The sequence below is a fragment of the Nipponia nippon genome, unplaced genomic scaffold, assembly GCF_047370975.1.
Source record: "Nipponia nippon isolate SJK-2023a ecotype South Korea unplaced genomic scaffold, ASM4737097v1 scaffold_6, whole genome shotgun sequence".
Taxonomy (NCBI): Eukaryota; Metazoa; Chordata; class Aves; order Pelecaniformes; family Threskiornithidae; genus Nipponia; species Nipponia nippon.
This window is the reverse complement of record NW_028262380.1, coordinates 67,151,570-67,169,707: the sequence shown is the minus strand read 5'-3', so window position 1 is coordinate 67,169,707 and position 18,138 is coordinate 67,151,570. Positions and strand designations below refer to the sequence as shown.

Genomic DNA, 18,138 nt, shown 5'->3' with positions numbered 1-18,138 from the left:
GAAATGTAATGTTTTCATTTGTAGACTGCAGTTTCCAACAGTAATGGAAATTTTTCATAACCTATTTCCTGTTTTTTCCTTCAATTCTTTTCAAAAAGTGTTTCAAAGCACGCCAAGAGGAATCTAATGACTGTGGCAAATCTAGGGGTAGTATTTGGACCAACCTTAATGAGGCCACAGGAAGAAACTGTAGCAGCCATCATGGACCTGAAGTTTCAGAATATCGTTGTCGAAATCCTGATAGAAAATCATGAGAAGGTAAGCTTTGATACATCTCTCCATTTCTGAGCATTGTCTAAAACAATCTGCTAGGCTTAATGGGTAGTGTGGAGTTAAGTATGATGTTACAAATAGCTTAATTCTAAAGAATATCCTATGTACACTGTACGCTTTTGGCTGTTTATACTTGATAAACGTTCCTGTTCACAGGTAAACTGACGTTTCAGAATGTATATTTCCTGGCAATAGCAGTGCTTCTGTGTGCATAGTACACAAATAGATTGTCATTGTGATATTTGCATATGTTTTCTTCTGAGCAAAAGTGATACAAGACTGGAAAAGAGAAAGCCCAGGCTCAGTTTTTAGCTCTTCCATTAAGTACTTTGACTAGGGTCTGAATTAATTGTTCTGTGTCTTCTTTTTTCTCAGAGTTCACAGAGTAAAACTTTACTATACTCTGAATTTTATGGGTAAAAAGCATTATGTGAAAGCCAGGTATTAACATTTCCGTTGTTTTCAGCTGAATGTGCGTTATTTTAAGCCTTTGTGTTTGAGGTAATACTCAAAATAGAAGTTGTTACTGCTGCTGTGGCAGCTGCCGGTTACTAAGGTGCCTTACACGTACAAGGTACCGTCCAGAATATCACCGCATGTAATCTCGGATCTGAAATTAAAAAACAAAAAAGAAAGGGGGGGGGGGGGGGGAGATTAAAAAAAAAAAAAGTCCTTTATGGGTCTCTTTGTTTGGGTGCTCCTTTGGGAATCCCTCGTGTCTAAGCTGACTTCTGGAACTGGATGTTTGAGGTACTTTGCTTGTACTGGCAGGATGGGCAGCATCTCCCTTGCTCTGATTGTCAAAAAAAGCGCGTTAGAAAAATGCCAGGATGTGCTTTTTCCTCTCTTCTTTCTTAAGCACTCCAAGCATTGAAATAGTTATTTCTTTTAAAGGTTAACAGTGTTGAAATTGGCTATCTAAGTCAAGTCTTATCTACTCTAAATAATATCTGTCTCAAGTTTTTCTGGCAATGTGATTACACTACCTCCCTGAATGATAAAGGCTGGGCAAAGCTGCTGTTGGCATAGCTGTGTCCACATGGTGGGTTTTGTTGGCTTAGTTGACTTAGGGTGTAATGCTGCCCTCACACACACATTGAGCAGATACGGTATTGTTCTGTTGGAAGAACACCGTGCTGCAGATGTGGTTCAAGTTCTAAGTGATAAATATCCCAAGAGTTGTAAGCCATGCTATTCATTTTGAACCTTATAAATGAAGGTAAACCTTTCAGTAAGCTCGTGATTTTGAAGCTATTGCAGTGACCACACAAATTGAAGAAAGTGGAGGGAGACAATGAGCAGAGCCAGGGTGTTTTAATAACATAGGGAGGTTGAGGTTGAGTTATGCTTATTCAAATCACTAGATCACCACAGATTAGCACCATCTTATTCTTATGCCAGCTCAGTCACATGTCTTTAAAAGCTGGACATCAATTTCACGTTTGAAACATTAATTGTTGTGGCCTTTCTTCCTCCTCTAAAAACGTAGAGAAGCAGGGAATGGAAAGTACATCAAAATGATACTGCATCATTTTCCATAATTCCTTGGTTTTATGCCTTCTTTAGAACTAGAAGGCTATAATTTTTTTAAGGGATTTCTGTCATTTCACTGTCATTTCTAACAGCGAACTTGCCATCAGTGGTCTGCCTGCAGCAACCTCTCCCACGCTAGAGCTGCTTCCAACATGGAAAGAAGCCCCAAGTGTGACCTCTGTGTATTTATAGCAAAGGCAATGGAGAGGTGTGTGTTAAGGCATTACAGAAATGTTATGGTTGAATTGAATACGTTGCTTTTAGAAGTGAGCCTTCTTCGTTTAGGGCAGACCAAGGACCAGCTTTTAATGGCAAGCAGGCTTATTGTCAGTCTAATGTTCATTTTATATTGTTGTTTTGAATTTCTGTGCATTTCAGACTTCCTAAGGGTCTTGCGTTAGGTATTTTTATTTATAGCCCTGGTGAAGTCCTAGGAAGAGTCGCCGGCTGTGGGTTAAAATATTTCCAAATATTTCATTCAGCCACTACTCCGCCTCTGCTAATTTTTAGCAGCTTGTGCTAATAGAAGCGAAGTTTGGAATTGTAGAAGAGTGGTGGAGTCAAGATGGAGGTACACTGACACAAACAAACTTGAAGCAACACTTCACACTTCATGCATACGTAATTTATGGCTCTGGCAGACTGCAGAGAGGCATTTCTTTTCCCCTGTAGCAAATGAAATTACTAACACACTTCCAAACTGTAGAAGCAATAGCCATCAACATTTCCAGTTTAAATATAGTAACGTGGTAGGCAAAATGGTAAAAAACTGTTAGGATTCCTCAAGTACTTTTAAACTCCATCAATGTTCATTATGTCTTGTGTGGATAGCTTTATTGAAGGAGATCCACAATTCATTTTTAGGAGGAGACATAATTAATTAGGTTACTAGCTTTGAAATCCTGGTACATATTGTCACTCTGCTGAGTCCTCATTAGAGAATTTTTGTGCAATTTTTATCTGGCTATGGGGACTTGCCCTGAGATAAGAGTATCATGCTTAGTGCATAAGCTGTTTGTTTCTTGGTTTTTGTTTGTGGTTTTTTTTTAAAAGCTTTGTTGATATGTACATTTATTTCCTGCTAGCTAGAAACCAGTCAGTACCACTTTCACTTTGTTTACATGCTGCACACGTACTTCCAAACCATGGCTGTGAACCAATTACAGTAGGTGGGGGGGGATTTTGCAAAATCGGACCAATACTGAGACTCGAATGCTGGAACTAGACTGTGCAGCCTGATATGTCACTTAACTGGCATTAGAATTGCACAGTGATTAAGACTAGAAGGGGGATAGAAGAGCATTAGGGAAATAATTGTTTAGCTTTTGTTCTTGTCAGTTATGGATAAGTCTCTTCCAGGCAGAGTATTTTTCAGTGGTCAGTCAGAAGATGAGCTGTAGAAGCAGATCTCTACTTTGAAAGAAAAAGCAAAAACTAGACCCAAGCTGAGACAATATTTTACCCAGGACCCTCAGAACCACCTGCTGTAGAAGGGAGGCCAGTCCAAAGGAAAATGAGACCTGTGAATTGTTTTGCTTGCTTCTGTCATATGGCTGTAGGGAAGGCCAGCCAGATATGCCGGGCAAAGTAGGAGCGTGTTCAGGTTTGATACTAAATGACCTCGCTATAGTTTTGCCTAGAATTGCCATGTTTTGTGCTGTCTGGGCTATGTGCACCAGCACTTTTGTTTCCCTTCGCTTTGCGGGTCTTTAAGGTTGGTATCATTTCATACTTGGCTGTCTTGTCCCCTTGTCCCTTGCCATATCTGTCTGATCTCCCTTGATTTCCATGTCCCATATCCTTCCCTTCACTAAAAAAGCATCAAGAAATTCATGTTTGTGTCTCATCATTGTGTTCATTTTGCTTTGAAGCTATACCTTTCCTTGGTGTTCCTTTTCTTGAGTTAACGAACTCAGGCGCTGACTGCAGCTGTGATTGTACAATGCCTGGAACAGTCTTTGCTTGGCCTTTAGGTAATCCTCCAATGAAAAGCGGTAGTCAACTTGGACCCCAAAAAAAGGTTTTGATTGCTCTTCTTCTCCTCCCGCAAATGAGTTTCAAGGGTATAAATGAATTTTTCTTCCAAAGGGTTACACAGACTGGAAATCTTGGACATCTCAGTTCTTCTGGTCTTTCTTTCTGACTTGCGGTGAGGAAGTCCACTCCACGGCAGCATGAAGAGCATGCACATGTTCATGTTGCTGTTTGTTATAAAGTTTTGGCATCTCATTGGAATGAATGTCACTATTCAAAGGGCTTATTTATTTGCCTTTTAGAGATGCCTCAGTGGTAATGTGAGCCATTTTGGTTTCTCAATTCCCTTAACATTATTTTAAGAGGAGAAAAAAAACCCCAGGATAAAAAAAGAAGTCTAAGAAATGAAAGAAGATGAGGGAGGAGGTTGGAATAAAAATCTCAGTGGGATTGGAATATTTAAACCAGCATATGGGGGAGGAAAGAATAGTGAGTACAAATAGCAAGATTGCAAAAACAGAAAGAAGATGAAAATTACAGTGAAAGAAAATCAGGAGCAAAAAGAGAGGGGCTAGACAGAAGTCCCTTATGGAGGCTGGGAAGCCAGAATCTGCTGAAAGAGAATAGACATGGTAAAAGGTACCTTTTTCTAGAATTCAGACAACTTACGGGCAAAAGTATCTCAAAGACATTCATTCTGAAAAACTCAATAGTTCCTATATATAAGGCAGATACTGTTTTCACTTGTTTTCTGTATTAATCTTTCTATACAGGGCGAAGTTTTTACATATTTTAGACAAAATATGTCTTTGTTTTAGCTTTGTTCTGTTCAAAACAGTTTTATGAAGAAATCCTTTTTTTATGAAATATAAATATTTTAATTTCTCTTACTTTAGGTGCTTTTATGATTTTTTGTAAACTAAAGTGAAGAGAGGAATTTAATACTACTGAGCTCTTAAGACAACATCAATTTCATGTAGTAACACTTGGAAAATCTTTAGTCTTAAAACATATTAGAGTGCATAATACGTGCAATATTAGTAAGACAGAAGAAATGGTAGCAGGTGAAGTCAGTTGTTCGTTTGAGAGTATGAAGGGGCACAGTCAGGTGTGGCACGTGTCTCCACTTAGCAATCACTGCATGTCTAAAGCAGTCCTGTTGCAGGTAAATGCTTTAGGGTACCATCATCTAACCTAAGACTATTTTTTGACAACACAGGAGATCTTTTGAAGTCCTGGTAAAAGGACGCATGAGAAAAACTAAAAAGGGCTCGTTTCAGCTTTCGTGTTGCTTTGCCTTTGGCTGTAACGGAGGACCAAGAAGAAATGCATTGTAATTGTGGTGGTTTGCTGTGGTGTAGCAATTTGAAACCTCCCCAAGCTGAATGTTTCTCCAAGTCAACAAGCGTTTGACTTGGAGGGGGGAAAAATTACGTTCAGGTATCTCCATTAGGACAGAGTTTGCAAAGAAACGCATGAGCTTCAGTTCAGGAGGGTATTCAGCGTGTGCTTAACTTTAAGCACATAAGTAATCGGAAGTGTCATTGAAGCTATTCCTGAACTTAATTCAAATGACATGCCTTGGTGATTGGCTGAGTCTAAAGCAGAAGGGGCAGCAGGCACAACAAAGAAATTCATCATGGTTTCTAGTAGAAATCACAGCAGCTTTTTCATTCCACTATAGTGTGTGCAAACTCTTTAAACCCTTTCTCTGCCCTGTGGATAGCAGAAAGCCCTTCTGTGTGAGACACGCACACATGGTGTGGTAAATTGACTGCAAGTTCTTTTTTTTTGTTTGGTTGTTTAAAAGACTACAGTTTTCTAAATCTTAATGTAGTTTATGCGTAGTAAGAAGACTGTATATCAAATCTCCACTCATGTTTGTGACTGCAGTTGATAACATTAAAAGGAATTGAGTCTGGATCAATACCTGGATTGGTATGCTGTTAGACTGCTCCAAAAGAAACAAAACATGTACTGTGAGTAACCATATTAGATTAAAAACAAAAGTCGTGTTCTCAGGGATAGAAGCGGTCTGCTGAGATGCTGCACTACCAATACATGGCACATACAAATAATACGGACGCAGACTCCTGCCTTCTTGATTTGCTTGCGTTATTTCCACTTAATTTTGGGAAACTTCCCCCAGCTTTATATGAAATTTCCAAGCGATACAGATCTCATCTTCCACTGCCCACAGGCAATGTTCCAAAGTAAGTAAACAGAAATGATGATAAGGGAGTGGAATTCAGTTGACTAATGTTTGCTTCAGTCTTGATGGTCAGGGTGCTGTGCTTGCATGTGTGGAGGAGGAGGCAAGGAAGAAGTCCTTATAGAGAATGCTAAAATGGATGTTCTTAAATAAAATTTTGTTAGTCAAAGAAAATATTCTGTGAAATGCTGCAGGGGGCATGGAGAGGGGAAAAGTTGTTGCACTCCTGAAGAGTTTAAAAGTAAACTATTGTACAGAAGCTGTGTGACCTAAGAATTATACTTTATTGCAGCTTTTAATGGTAAGTGACGTATTGAATTTACAAACTTTTCTTTCCTTTATATTGGCTAAACTGACCTGAATGCCATCCTGTTTGATCATTGCTAATGGATAATAGTGCAATATGTGCTTGTGTTTTTGTACATACTCTTCAGAATTCTAATGAGCTTTTGCCTTACCAGAGAGGTAAGTGTATTTCAAACCATTAACAGATTTTTGAATAAACAAGATGTGGCAGTCATCTGATAATACTTTATTTCCAATATTTTCGTGTGCATGCCGTTTACGCTAATGAAGCGTCAGTACTTCGTTGCAGAGGGTGCTGGACTTAAAATTAAAAATATGTTCTTTGCATCCAAAGACCTTACAGTCATAATGCAAGATAAGAAAATGTATTTCAACAAAAACAAAGAGCAGAAAATATTGTACGAAGCAATGATGATATAAATCCTTGTAATGGCAGCAGGGAAATCTGTGGAGAAGAAAATAGTGGTGAGGCTGTGTGGCTGGCTACAGTTGGAACGGTGTCATTTGCAAAGATGTTTTCATTCTGATGCTTTGTGCCCTGACTCTGTGGTAGGGGGTGAAATGTAGGTTTTTGTTCTCAATATATAGTTGTTTATATTTCTGTTCATAAATTTTGTAGAAAACTGGGTGTGACATATATACATTTATTTGTGTTTTTGTGTGTGTGTAAATGTTTATATATGTATATTTGTTACTAATGAAGGATAGATCATATTTACCTGTGGTGTGTTTGGCCATGGTTGTTGCTTTTGCTGGCTCCTGACTTAGATTCCTGAGTGCCACCTTTTATCTTCTCAGGACTTTTCACGCTCTTTGCAAAAGAAAATATATGCAAACATTCTCCTTCTGCATTATTTTCCATTTAGTAAGTAGGAGCACGTTATGTTTTAGAAAGCTAGGTAATTAGATTGAGTAGTTAATCTTTTAATTTGAAGGTGCTTTTTTGTTGTTATTTCAAGTATTTGCTGTAACTAAACAAGATACACAAAGCTATTATGTGTAGCTGTTATAGGGAAGGACAACCTTTTTAAAATACTCTCCTTGGTGTGAGTTACAGTAGGTGAGCACAGAAGAGAAGGTGAATCTGCTGTTTCTGCTGGTGCAGTGGACAAATGTGTAGGTATTTCAAGCCCAGTGTATAGTTAACTCTCTCCTTTCCTTCAATGAATAAAATGGATTGTTTGATAGCAGTGAATGGGCTGCTATCAGGAGCGTTCTTCTCATGAATTGTTAAAAGGTGGAGCGAGATGTGATACGGTGGAAGCTGCAGTCTTTGTATCAGGAGTGCTACTTTTAGAAAGGCTGAGTCAACAAACTCGTAAGTCGCAAATGATCAAAGGACACACGTTTTTAACCTTGGTATGGTGGGTGTTTTTTTTTCCTTTCATCCTTTCACAGCTGTCCTCCAGACTGTAATGTCACGTTTTACTGGCTACGTTTAGTTTCTTCATTAAAGCTCAAATGTGAACTACATGGTTCAAGGTAGTCAGGCCAAATAGGTGACCATTGGGGTCTACAGATACATCACATTTGTCTGAAAATGCCCTCAGTTCTTTTGTCACTCTCATTGTTTGCAGTTTGTCCAGTTCCTTTTGTATTAAGAGGAGCAGATAGCAGATATTCTGATTTTAGTACGAGATGAAGACTCACAGTGTCCACAAATCCCTAAACGCAGTGTTTCATTTGGTTTTGTGTAGCCAGGCTGCTAGGCAGATGGTCTCAGCAAATGATATCCTTGCAATGAAGAAAAGGCTGTCTTGGATGGATTTATTTATTTTATTTATTTATTTACTTATAGAGCTTTGTGGTTTGGCTCACAGCCAAGGATGTTTCCTGTTTCTAGTTTTGACTTACACCCGGTTACTTTTCAGGCTGCATCCTCTGTTGAACTGTAACTAAATAGAGTGTGCCAGGCAGCATCAAGAGCATTATTGATGCTTTCTGGTTGGTGGCCCTCTAGAGGCTTAGCTTCAGGTATCTTTCAGCTCTTGATCTGATCTCTCCCCCCTCCACCTCCAGTATAATGTTTGTGAATATTATATAAAGGTGTTTTGTGGTTTGTAGTGTAATTCAAGCCTTAAACTCTAAAGCCTCAGCAAATCTGCATCCTGTGCAATCTTATATAATCCAGTGCACAGCAAATCATATTTTACAGTGTATAGATGCTGAAGTGCAAAAGTCAGGATAACTACTTCGAGGCAGGCACACCTGTATTGGAGTGGACACGATGGTAACCTTGGGGAGGTAAGTCACTTCAGAATTCTAATTAAGTTGTTGATAATTTTTACTGAAGATTTTGTAAACCTTTTTCAAAAATATTTAATATGATTTTTAGAAATAATCAACTTTATCACATTTTGTACACTGAACACAGATTCTATTTAGATGTCAAGAATTTCTAGTACATTTATTTTATATTTATTGAATGATGTGTTTGAGAACCAGAAGAAATGGATCATGTTGACTAAAACCAGAAATGAAACAGGTTGATCTAACATTGTCCATAGTAAAGTAAAATGCAAAAAAGTAAGAAACTACAGTAACAAAGGATCATTTTTAAAAGTTTTCAGTACACTAGAAATTTTATAAAATTGTTAGGATTGGTGCAGAAATCAGTTTTGAAATAAAACTTTTGTCCTAGCTCTCCAGAAGTTGATCTTTTGTAATTTCTATTATGACTAAACTTTCAATAGCTCCAATTAGCTTCTGCAATCCCTTCAAATAGGGAAAAAAAAATCTAGAACTGTTCATCTTACTGAATGCGTTTTTTACTGTTAAAAAATGGATTAGTTAGTGGCTAGTGGTTAGAATTAGTGGCCGAGCTACCGCAATGTATTTTAAGGTGCTTATTTTCACCTTGCACTTCCTGAAATGCTTATATCTACAGTAAAATTATAACTTCGCATAAAAGACATTGTTGCTTTATGTTTGCATTAAATGGCAAAAAGAATGGCACAACCACTATCTTCTTTATCTTAAGAGGAAAAAAGCTTAGCAAGCCTATCGGGGTAAGAGCACACTGTGAACCACTAGAACAGCTGGCCTCTTTTTTAGAATCATTTTTGTCTCTAATATAAATATATGTTTTTTGGTTTTGCACAGGTTGCTGGATCTGACATGAATTGGGGTTTGCATTACATTGAAAAGAAGCGAAGTCAAGAAAAGACCATGGATGATAGGTTTCTCTTGCTCTATCCCATTAGATAAAATATTCTTTGATCAGCATATATTATAGCTAGTTGTCATGCAAATGCAAGGAGTACCATAGCCATAAAATGTGTGATGGCAGAGCAGTATATGTGGCCTAGGTGGATGGCGTTTTGTATTGTTCAATAAACATTAGTTGAAGTGTTGGTGTGTGTTTCTTCTATTTACCAACTGCAAATCAAGTATGTATTGAAGGGAAATTACCCAAATAAAACTTGTGCTGATGTTCTTCTTGTCTTGAGAAATACTGTCCTCTAAAAAAATACGATTGTAGTAGTGGAGGCTATACCACTAGCCGAATTTCAAAGAATTTGGAATGACCTTGCAGGTTCTAGCCTCCTTTGCATCAGACAGCAACTGCTGGTACTCTGTTTCTTGTTCATGTATTCAAAGGAAATAGATGCATGTTCTGTGTGGTGGGTGTTATGAGAGTGAATGGGGGTTTTGTCTTGCAACAAAATCATGGCACAGCTTTAAGCTGTTAATGATTTTTTATAAGTTTATCCTCATTAGCTGTATTACTAAGTCTCCATTTTTTTCTCCCCTCTTTTTCATCCCACTCTGTCCTTGCTGTTTGCCTCCCACTGATTTTTAGAGGAAATTTTAATTACCCCAGTGATACAAAGCAGACAGAGATGACCTGACGTCTGGGTCTTTTCCTAAAGTGATTCCTGGCAAACATACTGAAATTCATTAATTAGTTCTGCTTGAGACCAGAAAGAACAGATCAGTATTCTCTTGTAGCAGCAGAATCTAATCTACGTTTCCATGTACAACTATACATCTAGTCATAAACTCATGGAATAGGCCAAGTTAAATCCTCCCAGCCATGGGCTTTTTGAATTTCTAAAATCGGCTCTAGTAAGAGCTCAGGATCTAGAGTCCAACACTGTTGTTGCAGATTAAGGGGAATCTGGCAAAATTCCTTGGGCTGCTGCCATGTGGATCTGCTGGTAGAATACAGTATGATAATATGTTGGATTTGGCTCATTGCTCTCAAGAAATGCTTCCATAGACTTTGTGGGACACAAGTTTAGGAATTGGAATGGTTGTATGTAGGGATGGTCTTAGGCTCACGGCTCTAGACAGAGCTGTTATTTAGTGCTGTATATCCAAGATGGTTTGTGGTTTGTTTAGCCTTGTAAAGTATCCATTTTGTACTACTGCGTAGAGAGAAATAGGTCAAACATACCAGTGTTTTAAATTGCTCGACAAGAGTCTCATCTTTTTTTGTTGTAACTTTTACACTGCAGGCTTAAAGACTGATCCACCACTTCAGTCAGCGTGCGCTTTTAAATCCCACTTTCGTGTAAGGTCAGACCTAAACAACCATTTAAAATGCTGGACTTAACTGGGATAGGACTGACTGACAGTCGGATTTGTTGCTTGATAAAATTTTGAGTGCTACATGTGTTAGTCTTCTCCTGTATGTAAACTGTTTCACTTAGCTTCCGAGTTTGCCCCGAAGCAGGTCAATAGCAGGATGCCAGTGCTTTTGAGAACTAAATTGTAGAGAACTGATGTTCTATAAATCTAATGCAGTTTGGCCACAGTCTCAAAAACAGTGTAACACTGCATGTGACTCTGAAGTCCTCAAACTTTAGGGGTGGTTTAGTGCATTTTTATTGCTTCGTGAATGAGGTAATTCAATGAGCGGACTTCATTCTTGTCTTTATACAGGCATTAGTCTAAACTGTGGTAACTTCTGCAATCCAGATGAGCGATGGTGGTAGATCTGACTTTTACTTGAAGGGAAGCTTGTTTTTGGAGTAGCAAAGAGATCTTCTATTAAATAGCATGTTCCAATCCTGTTCTTCATGGGAGGGCTTCCATCCGATTGGATATGTGTGGTGGCTTCTCCATGCATCTGATAGCAACAGCCTGCAGTGCAAGAAGATATTCTGAAAGTTAGTCAGGTGTGGTCCCGTGCTGTTGTGTGAGGGAGTCAAAACACAACGTTAGTGCCGTTTCGGGTGCTCACATTGTGTGCGTACCGTTTTGAATTCTGTCTTCTGTCCGTACGCAGTGTGCTTCTGACAACAGGTCACTCGCAGCAGGCATGTTTTATTAGCTGTGAAACATTTATACTTTAATGGCGTTTAAAGAATTAATACGGCTAGAAGCAAATTTGAACAAACCTCAAACAAAAAACTTCTCACCCCACAACAGCAATAAAGCATGCCTCCACCCCCCCGTTCTCAGGCAGATGTTACAATGCTTCTGGCAGTGCAGGAGACAAACATCTATTAAGGCATGATGAAAAGTACTTGTCTATGTAAGTGAAAATAAAGCAAGAAAGAGAAGGTGAATGCTGTATGTGCACTTCTTAGGGCAGAGGTTTACCTTCTGCTTGCTTTTCAGATGCTCACTTTTGCAAAACTGTGGTATGAGCTGTAGCTTTGGCCTGTAACAGAAAGAGATTTCTGCTGCTGAAAAAGCAGGTCTAGTTGTGGATGGGCTGTACTGGATTTTATTTTCCTACTGAAAAGACAAGAAGAAAATACCGAAGTAGGGATGAACACAAATATAAGCTGCTTGAAAGAGCAAAAATGACTGAAAATATACTTTCTCGTGCAACGTGTGAGGGCAGGATGTTTCCTGTTTCTTTTACATAAAAAAAACCCCTAGTGATCTTTCAGTTGTGTGGCAGTTGTGTGTGTGGTTTTGGGGGATTTTTTTGTTTGTTTATTTTTGTGTGTCTCAGAATCCTGCAGGGCAACTCATGATACTTGGTGATTTCATTGCTGAGTATGGCAATTAGTCTCAATTTGCTCTGCATGGGTGAATTTGCTCTGCAGATAGTCAAGAGGTTGCATTCTGTAGTTCATATCTAAATACTTCTTTCAGGAATCCCTTTCTTCTCTGTGGAGACAGATATTGAATGTAAGCACAAGGAAGAAAGTGCTACAGCTTCTAACATGGCGTCAGAGAAAGAGAAACGTCGGAGTGAGAGGATGGAGTTTGTGTGGACCCGTGCCCTGGTCCCAGTGAGCGTGGAGAACAGGTGGCCTCCTGCTACCCAGGAGCTCTCGGGAGGTGATCTCTGCTCCCTAGAAAGCAGTACGCTACTTACGGAGCTAATCCCAGAAATTAAGCTTCCCAACCAATCTGTTATAACAAGAAGTCGAGAGCAGAGTGAGTAAAATAGGGGACGGGCCTGATGCCCGCTTGAGTGTCTTGTCTGCAGAAGGGAACTTAGACTGCCTGCCATCAGCCCAGCGCTGTGACTGGGTAGCACTGGCTTGCGCTGAGCAGCGCTGTTGGGAAACATTCGTGTACAGCTCTACCACTAAAAAAATTAAAAGTAGAGGTGATATGCTTATCCTGACAGTGAAAGAGAGTACTCGGTACCCCTGACTTGTTTTATTAAGGGAGAGAGAACTATTCTGGGCAGCTCGTGGCTACCTGCCACTGGTATTGCTATGAAGTTAGCTAGCACGTGCTGGACTGCCACTGTTTGACATCTGACCTCGCTGCTTTGTTGTTATTTCTCCTGTTTATTGTATAGGGGTTTTTCCCTCACAAAACAGAACAAACCACCAACTGGTTTTTTTTTCACATCCCATAGCTACTTGCTATTAGAAATCTACTTGGAGTCATACCTGTCTCCAATTCATTATCCTGTTGGCTGTCTGGCACTGAGTATCATTAAGTAAGGATTGCCTTTATGGTTTTCTTGATTGTGTTTTGCTTTTGTGATTCTTAGTTTCTCATGCTAATAGTTTTGGAAGAGTATATTGAAATATTTGTGAGGGACGAGGAAGAAAATACTTAAGAACTTTACTGCAACCTGTGCAAGTCACCTGAATGTACACAAGAAAGCTCATCTTTTATGAAGTACTCTTGGGGAATACTTGTTCTTCTCACCATCATTAATGTCAGTGGAGATGCGTGGATAAGGCTGTACAAATAAACACGGCTGTGGAATATGACATAGTGAACGACATGCTGAAACCTCTTGGCAGAGAGTTATTTACCAGAGAGCCCAAATGCAACACTTAGTCCATGGAAAAGATGGCATTTAAAGTTTTGGTACTTCTGAATTTTTCAGAACAAATATTTATCCCTAAAACTGCTCAATCTAGCCTTGTATTTACACATAAGGGGGCAGTGTGGTACTGTTAGCCAAGTGCCATGGAGGTGCACATTAGATTTCATTATTACATATTGCATCATGTTTTAAGAAATGGCTTTAGCACTCTGAGCACAATTAGAGCTTTGTCGCTGTTTGAGAGCACTGCCACGCCTGTACTGGGGAGAACCAGGTTGGACTGTTTCCTTTCTTCTTTATAATTTTGTTTTTAAAAACATTTTGTTTTTAGTGAGTTCCTTGCACTGTTTTGGCGCGCTCTCGTAGTCCCCTGTTCATAGGCATGCGAAGGAGTGGGAGCCAGTTTTCTTAACATTGGTATGGGGAAGTTCAAATTACATCATTTTACCTCCCCCACAGCAACATTCACTTACTGGGAAGGAAGGTAATATTTCCACTGGAGCTTTCCTTTGCACGCCATGTATAGGCTTCCGGCCCACTGCTGCCCGGCTTGGGCAATATGATCATTCTTCCACAGTTTTCATGGAAAAATCATTTCTGATTATTTTGTACTAGCACAGTCTTCTACCTGCCAGTACGAGAGTGATGATTAAGCGGCTATAAGCCAGTGTACGCTTGGGTTCTTGGTCATCTTATTCCTACATGTGTTAATATTCAGGGTTAACAGGCCAGGACATGATGGCATGTAAAGTTTCTTACACTTTTAACATGATGTCTTGAGTGCCTTACCACAGGATGCTTATGGCATTTTTGTCACCCGTAGAGTAGCCTGGCTGGCTTTTAGCTTCATGCATCTGACATGTGCTGTAATAATGCAAAAATGTGTTATTTGTGGCATCTCTTTATACTTTCTGCATGAATTTCTGCTTCATAAAAAGCTTCTCCTTTGAAGATTCATTATGAGTCTCCTCTTTATAATGTTTCCCGTACAGATACGTGGCAATGTAAAGTTGCAGAGTAAAAGAACACCGTATACTGTTTCATTATATCTTGTTTTATTGCCATGTCGCGTTGCTGTAAGGTGCCGTACAGACACAGCTTTTCTTGTACGGTTGCTGTTTGTGTTTTTCTTTATCTGCTGGTTTGTCTTTGATGAAAAACATATTATGCTAATTTGTTCATGTGAATCTGCCATGATCACTTGTAAAAGGCTGCTGTTAAATTGTACATCAACATACTGATAATTTTCTGGAAGTAAATCAGCATCATTAGACTGTACCCTGTATGTGACAGTTAAAGTAGAAATGCTATCTGGTTGAGCAAATCTGCGTTGCTGGTTAATCCAGAGAGAAATGACATGGTATTTTGTATGGAGTGGTGATATGCTAATGGCCATGACTCAAAACATAGAATGATGACAAGAAATGCAGTCTTTTTTATATGCATCTTTGTGAATATCATCATTTAATATAAATGTGACTCAATATGCAATAGTTAACTGAAAAATTTCTCACATGGTATGTTACTATGGTATCTCTCACTAAAAACCCCTCCTCTCAAAATTTTCCCTTTGCTGTCTTCAAGAGTTCGGTATTTTTTTAAAAATTAAAACAGCTGATGTTATAATGATATCACAAGTTTTGAGAATTAAAATGGGTATTCTGGCAAAATTATAGGTCTTAGCTAAAGCTATAAAGCTTTTTCATTACTGGTTCATCAAGTTAGTATCCCCCTTTTCCCCCTTCCCCTCCATCCTAGCTGGCAAGTGTGGCTCCAAATATTTTGTCTTTGGATTAACTGATTTGCAGCTTGGTTAATGTGTAGACAGTGCTCTTGCTTGTTTTCATGTTTTATTTATTTATTTATTTATTTTAAAAGCACTCATTAAAGATCCACGGCATACTCCCAAACTTGAAGGAATGGATTTTTGGCTCCTGCCTGCTTTGAATGAAATCCAAAACAAATGTTGTTTGATAATGGTTTACAGTTGCATTACACAGGTTGCTCTTCGTGATAAATAATTAACACCCTTTGTGTTCTTGATTGCAGATTTTCAAAACCCTGCCTGATGCCACTTTCCCTGAGCCAATCTCTATGTCAGTATCTCCTCCAAATGCCCCACCAAGGCAATCAAGACGACAAGGACAACGTATTAAGAGGCCTCTGGCTGTTTACAATCTCTGTCTTGAGCTGGATGATGGTAAGATGTTAGTAATAATTTCAGTCTTTGCAGCAGATGGGCTGTGTATCCTATCTTCAGTAGGTGTTTTCATTTCATGTTTCATTTGTATACGTGTGTGCATGCACATGCATGCTTGTTTAATTGCTTTGGAACACGTAAAGAAGCAAGGAGAGTACAGAGAATGGAGAGCATAGAGAGTACTGTCCTGTGACATATGTTTAAAAGTAGGACAAACTGTCTTAAATATGCTTTTCCCCTCTAAAAAAGAAGCAGCTCCTCTTTCTTTGGGGAAATCTCTTTGACCTCTACTGAAGATTACACAGCCATAAGATAAATGGAGAGAGAACTAAAATTAAAGCAAATCTTTTACGAGAACAGCTAATGCACTCTACAGTTAAATTCATCTGGATTAAAGGCTCAGGTCACCACTGCACTAGAGAATACTACAACTTTACTTGAATCTTTAATACCTTGATGTAACTAGCAGTAAATACTTGTAAACTTGTTTTACTGTTGAGAAGCAAAGGAAAAAAAAAATCTTGCTTTTGCATGGAGTCTGCAGTAGCAGCATACAGTGAGGCAAAGGGTGTATAACATCTTGTATATTCTGACTGTTGGCCAGAAACATTATCATTTTCCTGAAATGTCATTGCTCGGGGGTGCGTACAGTACTGAGAAGGCAAGTCAGGGCTCATTTTATGTTACAGATTTTCTCCACCCTATTCTCTTTCTCCTTCCTAGTGTTGTTAGTCAATTGTCTTTTCACATGAAGATTCATGGGATCGCGGCACAAAGTCCAGTTATCAGTAAGAGAAAATAAACGGGAAGATTTTGAACTCTTGCGGTAGTATGAGATCCACTGATGAACTATCAGTAAATCAGTGGTCAACAGTGGTTGATTTCTTAAGGAAAGAGCACAAATCCCTACAACAGCTGTTAAGTACAGGTTTTAGAAATAGACTCAGGACTGTTTATTGTCTCAAAGCCAGAGTCTGCAAGACTGCCATCAGATTTAATTCACCAGAGAGATCTGTAATCTCTTTTCTTGCATGAAATATGAAACTAAATGCCTTGACTAGGTGTTTAAGGTGCATCTACTTAAAAAGCTTAAGCTGTGTTAATTTGAATAATATGCTATCAAGAGCTGAGAAAGCTCTTGAGCTATATCTGCAATAATAAATTTATCCTCATTTGAAAAACAAAACAAAATTGAAGCCACTCACAGAGTTGTTTACATCTAATTTTAAATGGGAGTCCCAGCAGGTCGCAAGAAGTACCACAACTTCTCCAATTCCATACTGCAAGGTGTGCACTGAGGACCTGACTTTGACCCTAACACAGTAGACAAAGTATTTGATGGATTATTTTTATTGTAAGATCCAAAAATACAGTGTTAGTGTTGAAGACTGTTACAAACGTTCGATTTCTCCTAAATACAGTCCATATTTTTGTCTAATTCAGGCATCTCAACAAAGAGAAGAACTGGGATTGTTAAAGGCTGTAATTGTTATATACCATACAGAAATTTGGTACTTGTCTGGGAGTTCTAGTGTGGTGAATTGCAGAATAACCTAATATGTCATTATGTGTGGCAGAACTGTGATGAAGGCTGAATTGCTGCAGGTGAAGTCACAGTTCCAGGATGGATGGCACCGAGTTTCAGTGGGATATGAAAATCATATTTCCTCTTATAACTTCTAAAAAAATATCCTCTGTAGCGTCTCCAGCCACTGCTGAAGGTAGCAGTATTCTCAGTCTGTTGTTGCTAGAAACTGGCTGTTGGTAGGTCCTGACTACAGGCTAATGCTTATTTTATTTGTCTTCAGCCAGGTAGTTGTGTCAGTAAGGTAGTCAGTAGTTGGTACAATGGTTGTTTGGCGCATGTGCAGTATACGGGGCAATACAGTACCTTGAGCCCAGCCGCCCCATTGCATTATCTGAGGAACTATGCCAATGGACACAGGGTGCATGAATCAGCCAGGGTGATTAATTATCTAGTCACTGAGTAGAGCTCAGTGCCTCCAAATACGCGCCGTGGCCTTCAGTTACTTTGCTCTTTGGAGAGCAGGGTAAGGAATAAAAGTGAGCCTGGGCTTCGTTCCATATTTACCTAGTTTCTTGGCTAACAAACGCATGTTTTATAACTGCTCTTTGGAAGATTTTATCCTGTGTGTGTTTTTAACAGGAAATTAAACATTAAACCCCTTCCCTCCCCCCTCTTTATTCACAATGGCATGAGTTAAGCACCAGGCATAAGCCAGTGTTTTGTATTTCCTGGATATGGCAAAATTATCATAATCTTGTTTTAAACCAAGTAGCTGATACATATTTATATGTAAATGTATTTGTAGACAAATATATCTCTAAAGTTATTGTAATTATATATAAGTATTTTCTGTGCCTTGAAACTAGAATGTATGTTGGAGACAAAATCTCTCTGTGCTGGAAAACTTCTTGAGT

General features: G+C 39.0%; 1 protein-coding gene across 4 annotated transcripts in view; it reads left to right on the top strand.

The window, feature by feature from the left end:
• The window catches only part of ARHGAP10 (Rho GTPase activating protein 10), a 154,369-nt gene that overhangs the window by 97,787 nt on the left and 38,444 nt on the right, over nt 1-18,138 (top strand). For all 4 annotated transcript variants that reach the window (XR_015699486.1, XM_087735569.1, XM_087735568.1 and 1 more), the window contains 2 exons: nt 99-258; nt 15,546-15,696. Coding sequence is in view for 3 of the 4 variants with exons in the window: in XM_087735569.1 (XP_087591695.1) it covers nt 99-258; nt 15,546-15,696 (311 nt within the window). In the remaining variant the exon portion in view is untranslated. The remainder of the gene's footprint in view (nt 1-98; nt 259-15,545; nt 15,697-18,138) is intronic.